This window comes from Acyrthosiphon pisum, chromosome X (assembly GCF_005508785.2).
Source record: "Acyrthosiphon pisum isolate AL4f chromosome X, pea_aphid_22Mar2018_4r6ur, whole genome shotgun sequence".
NCBI lineage: Eukaryota > Metazoa > Arthropoda > Insecta > Hemiptera > Aphididae > Acyrthosiphon > Acyrthosiphon pisum.
This window is the reverse complement of record NC_042493.1, coordinates 17,322,828-17,330,642: the sequence shown is the minus strand read 5'-3', so window position 1 is coordinate 17,330,642 and position 7,815 is coordinate 17,322,828. Positions and strand designations below refer to the sequence as shown.

The 7,815-nt window shown below is 31.5% G+C and overlaps 1 protein-coding gene across 1 annotated transcript; it reads right to left on the bottom strand.

Moving 5' to 3' along the window:
- Positions 1–5,178: 5,178 nt before the first annotated feature.
- On the bottom strand, positions 5,179–7,101 carry LOC107882442 (uncharacterized protein YALI0A18139g-like). The gene is made up of 2 exons (XM_016800786.1): positions 6,741–7,101; positions 5,179–6,161 (listed from the first exon to the last, which is right to left on the bottom strand). The coding sequence occupies exons 1-2, from the start codon at positions 7,099–7,101 to the stop codon at positions 5,179–5,181; spliced, it is 1,344 nt and encodes a 447-aa protein (XP_016656275.1).
- Positions 7,102–7,815: the final 714 nt, after the last annotated feature.

The following is a 7,815-nucleotide window of genomic DNA, read 5'->3' as shown; positions in this document are numbered from 1 at the left end:
GTAAGATACATGTGTATGTGTGTGTTAGTTTTTGTTGTTAACTTGAGCTGTATATATTGTGTAGGTGTTTGTTTTTATTTGTGTACCTAAACTTTTGTAGTTAAGGACTTGAGCGTGTGTATAGTTTTGTGTTTTAATAATTAAGATGAATTTCTTTTTTTTTTTATTTCTCTTCTTTTTTTTTTTTCTATTGGACTATCGGGTGAGTACGTATTTTTATTAGTATTATTATTTTCTTAATTTAATTTTTCATGGTATATGTCTTTAGTTTGTCTACGTGTATAGTGTCCGTCGTCTCTTTTCCTTTTAGTGTTAACGCAATTTTGTAATTTACGTCCGAAATTCTTTCCAAAATTTCAAAGGGGCCTCTGTATTTGTGTGCCAATTTCTTTGATTCTCCTTGTTTCTGAAATTTTATTTTTACTATCACCTTTTGGCCGGGTTGGTATTCTACTTCCTTGTGGCTTTTGTCGTACTGTTTTTTTTTTGCTTAATTTGTTCCGCTTCTATTAATTTTGGTAAATCTTGCCTAACTTTTTGTAGTTGTATTATTTCTTCGATTCTATTATGGTCTGTTTCTGGTGGGAATATTTTGTTATCTAAAGGTTGCGTTGCCTCCGTGCCGTACATTAAGTAGAATGGGGAGTAACCAAGTCTTGAGTGTGGGTGTGTATTATACGCAAATATTACCATTTTATAATATAGCGCCCAGTTTTTTTGGTTATTATCGACGTAGTGTGTTAAAGCGTTGCATATGATTTTATTCATAAGTTCGGTCATACCGTTGCTCTGGGGGTGGTAACTAGTCGAAAAAATTTGAGTTATTCCTAATTTTTCACATATGTTTTTTTACTTCAGTATTTTTAAAATGTGTGGCTCTGTCGCTGACGAAGTATTTTGGCGTACCGTAGGTAGTTATTATATCAAATAAAAATTCGATGGTTGCAGCTGCGTCTGCGTTTGTAACAGCTTTTGCAAAAGCCATTTCGGTTGCATTGCAAGTAGCTACTATTAAATATTTTTTACCTTTTGACGTGGGTAACGGTCCTAAATAGTCGAAACACAGTCTAGACATGGGTTTAGTGTCGGTTAACGGAATAGGTTGTAATAAACCTGGTTTTTTACCGTTTTGGTTTTTTGAAAATTGACATGATGCACAGGTTTTTATAAATTTGTTTGTGTCTTGTATCATTGTTGGCCAGTAGTATTTTTTCTTTAGTCTTGCTAATGTTTTGGTGATTCCGAAATGTGCTGATAGTGCTGACTCATGGTAAGATTTTAGAACTAAATTGACTAATTTTTTGGGTATTACTAATACATTTTTTACTCCGTTCGGTGACCAATTTTTAAAAAAATAAAATATTGTCTTTAATTAGGAATTGTCTAGATTTTCTTTTGTATTTTGAATTATTATTTTCTTTTATTGCGGATATGATTCCTTTGCAAAATTCGTCGTTTAATTGGTTTTCTTTAATTTTTCCTATATTTACTGTGTCAAAATTTATTTCTTCAGTCTCTATGGTTTCGAAAATATCTTTTACTTGTAACGTGTCTACTGGGTACCGTGATAAACAGTCCGCCGCTGTGTTCCAAAGGCCGGGTCGGTGTTTAATTTCAATGTCGAATTCTAATAATTTGAAAATAAATTTTGTTATTCGGGACGATGGATTTTTCATTGTTTGGTAGTATTGTAAGCTAGAATGGTTGCTAAATACTATTACTTTTATGCCCAATAAATATTCTTTAAAGTAGTTTACTGCAAAAACAACTGCCGACATTTCTAATTCAGTGTTAGTAAAGTTTCTTTCACCTCCCTTTAATTTTCTTGAAGCGAATGCTATAGGGTGTCGTTTCCCGTCTTTGTCGTTTTGTTCCAAAATTCCCGAGAGTCCTTCTAGTGATGCGTCCGTGGTTACGAAAACTTGGAGTTCATCCTCAAAATGAGCTAGTACGGGGGCCGTTATTATGGCATTTTTTAATATATTAAATGCATTATCTCGAGAGCTGTCCCAATGAAATTTCTTTTCTTTTTTTGTTAGGTCGGTGAGTGGAGTAGCAATTTTCGCAAAATGTTTAATATACTTTCTGTAATAACTAGTTAATCCTATAAAAGCTCTTACATCTTTAATTTTTGTAGGTATCGGAAAATGTGTTATCGCCTTTATATTTTTCTCCAACGGTGTTAATCCTTTATTTGATACTTTATGCCCTAATAATTCTATTTCGGTACCTAATATCACGCATTTGCTAGTTTTTAATTTTAAGTCGGCTTCGTCTAGTCTTTTGAATATTTCATCTAGTCTGCATAACGCTTCCTCAAAGTCGTTTCCGTAACAACATATATCGTCCAAGTATGCTATCATTGTTCTATATAAAAAATCACTGAATAAATTGTTGATAATTCTTTGAAAGATCGGGCCTGAGTTTTTGAAACCTTGAGGCATTCGTTTAAAATTGTATAGACCGAAATCCGTGATAAAGGCTGTCTTATACTTGGTCCTCCTTTTTTACTGGAATCTGAAAATAACCTTGGCAAAGGTCGATAGAACTGTAGTATTTTGCTCCCTCTAAGCTTCTAAAAAGGTCTTGTGACCTAGGTACAGGATGTTTGTCACTAATTGTTTCGTTGTTTAGTTTCCTATAATAAACTAGAAATCTGTATTCGCCTTTTTCCTATTTGGGAATTAAAAATCTGGTGCCGCGTAATTACTTCGACTTGGTTCGATAATGTCGGCTTTAATCATTTTATTGATTAATTTCTTTAATTTTTCCCTTTGAATTGGAGGCGTTCTGTACGGAGGCTGAAATATGGGTTTGTCGGATTTTAAGTTTATTTCGCAGGGCTCCACCTTTGCACACCCTATGTTTAATGGGTCGGATGTAAATAAATGTTTAAATTGTTCTATTAATTTACATGCTTTTGCGCGTTGGTCAATATTTAGCTCCTTCGAAATGTTTATTATTGTGCCTTGATCGTCTTTTATTTCATTTTAATTAATTATCGTTTCATTACTTTGATTTTTACACACAATGCTTCCAGCGGAAAAAATGTTTATGTTGTGATTTGTATTCTGTTCGTACTATACTCGTCCATTTTTATAGTATTATTCTCAATTTTTATTTCTTTATTTTTAAAATCGATTATTAAGTTGTATTTGATATTAAAATCATTTCCTAATAGTAAATTGCAATTAAGTCCTTCAATGACGTATACTTTGATTTGGTATTTGAGTGTGTTGATTGTAATTGTTACTTCTGTAGTTCCTTTTTGTATTAGTTCATTATTATCTGCGCCAGTTATTTTTATTTGTTCTTTTGGTTTAATTTCTTGTTTATTTTTTACTAGGGAATAATCTATACATGATAAATTCGAGCCTGTGTCTATCATTGCGTCTTGTTCATTGCCGTCTAGTTTTGTTTTTATGTATAGCACTCTTTGTTTTCGTTCCATATCTGAGTCTTTGCTTATATTTTGATTGTTAATTTTAATTTTATTTTTGTGTTGAATTAGCTGGTTTTTGGTGTCTACGGTTTTCTCGTCTTCTTGTATAGGCCGGTTCCGATATTCTCTTATGTAGTTTCCGCATATTTCACAAAACATCACATTTCCCCCCTCACTCCAATACTGTTCTTTGTCATCAAGGTCGTCTAGCCTATCCTTGGACGTGGACAAATATTCGCAGTCTTGGCAAAATTGTGAGTACCATATTGTTGATTTGTCAGTTTTAAGATTGTTGTCGTTTTTATTTTTTTCTACAGGGTTTTGTTGTGATGATTGTAAACGATTGAAACATTCATGTAAGAAATGGTCTACATTTTTTTTTACAGTATTTAAGTCGGGAAAAACTGTGTTTATTATTATGTTTTTGAATTGACCTGGTTTATGTGTTTCTGTGATGATTCCTGGCATAGGCGCAAATAGCGTTTGAGATTTGGGGGGGCTAATAGGGCTAATAGGGCCTTACTTTGATAATATTGAATAAACTTAAAACAAAATGTAGGAAATGTTTGGGGGGGCTATGGACATTTTTGAGGGGGCTTAGCCCCTAAAGCCCCCCCCCCCTATTTGCGCCTATGAATTTCCTGGTGTCCAATGACAGTCTTTGTTGAATATCCCAATATTTTTCCTATTTAATTTCCAATATATTATGGCGTTTGTATTTTCGGAATCTTCGTGTATTAAATATAAGTTTAAATTGAATTGGTCACAGATAAATGCTAGATCGTCATCTTTAAGATAGTAGCCAGATTTGCAATTAGGAATGCCGAGCATGTTTAATAATTCTACCGTTTTTCTATATATACCATGTTGTTTTAAGCATATTCGTAGTGCGTGGGCACCACAGTCTCCGTCTCCAGGTACGTTTTCAGTTTTTATGAATGAACCAGCGATTAGTGTAATTTCATTCTTTAAATTATCGTTGATTGTGTTATTGAAATTTTTACCTATCGTAATATTAGTAGTTTGCAAATCATTGTTTTTAAAATATTTATTTTGTTTTTCGTTTTCATTCGTTGGCAGTAGGCATATTATAATTTTTATTTGCGTGTTTTGAAAAATAAATTTAATCATGGTAGAAATAACGTTCCAATCTTTTTTGTCTTGGCCAGTGCAAATTTTGGGTAATGCTAAGGTAGTAATATTATTTTCTATACAAAATTTTCTAGTGTTAGCTAATGCGCTAAAAATGTTAGTGTATGCTGATTTATCGTAATATTTATTTTTTTTTATGAGGTATAGAATCCATTGTCTTCCGTTTTTCAAATAAGCAATTTCGGTCGGTTTTTTTTCTTGGTCTATTAAATTTTGAACGTTGTTAAATTTATTTCTAAATTGTAATGCGATCCCCTTCGACATGGTAAGGCATTGACTTGTGCAATGACCGATTGCGATATTATTTAGTAATGAAAAAATGTTTACCTTCTGTTCACTGTAATCGCACCGGAAATCAGTTATTGTTATTACTGAGTAGGAATCTTTGAAATTCATTTAATGGGTTCAAACTGCTTATTGTTACGATGTTTTCTATAGATATTTCGTCATCGTTGTTAACTTCATTAGTTATTAATTTATTTGAATTTGTTGATTTGTACCAATTTTCTACAAAGTGTATATAATTATTTTTTTCAATTTGCTTATCTTTGTTAAATTTTGAGGTGTCGGTTTTAGAATAGATGCTATTTATTCCCCGAGTTAGATATTCCGATTTTTTTCTTAGCTCGGGTGCTATTCGTTTTTTGAAAAATTGCAATCGTTAGCATAGTGTCCATTTTCATAGCATTTATGTAGCATGTTATGTTTTCTCTTCTGTTAAGTTTTTCCGGCGTTGTGGATCTTGAGTATCTGTCCCTGCTATTGTCCCTACGTTGCTGTTTCCTTTTCCTATTTGCTTCATTTTCACGATTTCTGTTGTTATATCGATTTCTGCTTGTATCTCTGGATCTGTCGTAAGACATATCTCTATTATTACGCATTTCTCTGCTGGACCTATTGAATGAATTTCCCCTGTCCCTCGAATAAGACCTGTCTCTACTATTTCCTGTATTTCTGTTATTATCTCTGAACCTATTGTCGTTATATCTATCGGAATGAGGACTCTTTTCCCTATAATTGTTCCTGCCGTCGTGATCTGCTTTTCCTGGATATGGACTTTTGTCTCTCGTGCGTGATCTATCTTCAAAATTGACGGTCTTGTCGTATTTTTTAAAATTATGCATTTCGGTACACAGTTGATCGATTTTGGTACAAAGTTGATCGATTTTATTTTTATGATAGCTGTCCACTCCTTCTAATTTTCTATTTAATCGTTTTATTTCTTGAATGCTGTCTTTAGTTTCATTGTTTAGTTGCATTACTTGTTTATTTAAGATTTCCGTAAAATCGCTGATACCTGAACTTCTAGAATTAATTCTAAATTGCATCAGTTCATATTTTTTTAAATTTTCTTTCAATTTTTTTAAAGTACTATTATCATGCAGTGAAATTGCGTGTAGTATAGGTTCCCTAATACCCTTTAGTATGTACACGCAAATCTCTTCCTCTTTCATATCTTTTTGTACTTGGCTACACAGGTATTCTATTTCTGTAACAAAACTAGAAATTGATTCTAAATCGTTCTGTTTTCTATTTTCTAATTTGTTTTTTAATATTATTGAGTATCCTATGGGTTGAAATTCATTTATGAACTCGTATTTAAGATTTTCCCATGACCAGTCTCCTCTTTTGTTTTCCAAATTTTGTAAAAATATATTGGCAGTATCTTTCAAAAATATTGATAAAAACTTAATTTTTTCATTTTCGTCCCAATTGTTGATCTGTGCTGCTTTTTCATATTGTCTGAAGAATGTTTTGATGTCGCCTTGTCCGGAAAAACTATCCGGTTTGATTATCATTTTTTCCATTTTGTGTTTTGGATTTTTATTTTCTAATTTATTTAATTTTTCAGGTGTATTTTCTATTACAATTCTTGAGTTGCCAAAGAAGGTGGTATTTAAGTTTGATTCCGTTTTTATTGGATTTCCGATATCTTCGTATATGTGTTCAACTTTTTTTGATTCGTTAAGATCCAAGTTTATTAAATTATTATAACTATTACTAGTGGCTTGTACTAAATCGTTATGATATAAATTACTACCAGAGTTTAAAAATTTATCTGCTTGATTTATAAATTTGTTTGCGTTATTTTCTAAATTTTTGGATATATTTAGAAGGTCGTTATTAATTGTTTTGAGTCTATTACTGGCGCTTTTAGTTGTTTCTGGACTTGAATCACTTGAACTGCTCTGTGTAAGTAATTCTTTAATATCAATTCTGTCTTCGGTTGAATCCTTTTGAATTTTGAGTTTTTGTTGATCGCTTAAAGTTTCTTCGATGTCGTCTAATTCTACGATCCCCTTATAGTATCTAGATAATCTAGCCCTTAGGTTATCTACGGTTCCTACACTTTTTAATTGTTTAGATTTGCATAGTTCAATAAGTTCTGGTTTCTTTTGTATATAAATATCAGTTAATTTAGTAGTTTTTTTTCCCAAAGCTATAAGGTGTTCGTCATTACATATACGTATATTCGCATATGTACTTGTGGCATTGGCAATCCCCATATCCTGTCAATAGATACGTGATTTATGTGTTTAGAAAATATGACTCGCGAATAACCACTCGGTTATTTTGACTATATAATTAACCCTTTAACCTTTTGTTGAGTTTGCGTATTTGCAATTTGACTATTGCCAAATTGTTTAAGGAGGTCGTTTACCTAATCGCTTATGCCGAATTTAACTATTCATATATAATGATATTTATGTGTTGTGAGTAAACGGTTACTATCCGTTACAAGCAAAACAAAAGAAAAATTAAGGAAAAACGGGAATTTTTACGCAAAATCGATTTTTAACAAAATCGATTTTGGTTTTTGGTGTAACTCTAAAACAAATGACCGTAGATATATGAAATTTTCACAGGTTGTTTATATTTGCATTTTCTATACACGGTACAATTTTGAAAATATTTTGATTTATTTTGAGCTCTTTATGGACATTTTCATTTTCCATTTTTTTTTAGTTTTTTTTCTAAAAATATCAATAAAATTTTATTTGTTGGATAAAAAAGCTTGAAAATTTAATAGAAGGCTCCTAGTATATTGTTTCAAAGGCAGATGAAAAATATTAAAAATCGTTAGTCACAGTTTTTTTTTATAAGCATTTAAAGTTCAAAAAATGACAAAATATGGAAAAATCACGAAAATTTTCAAATTATTTCGAGTTAGAAATTCATAAAAATTTTTCTTTTTAAATCTAAGATATGAAAATTTAATA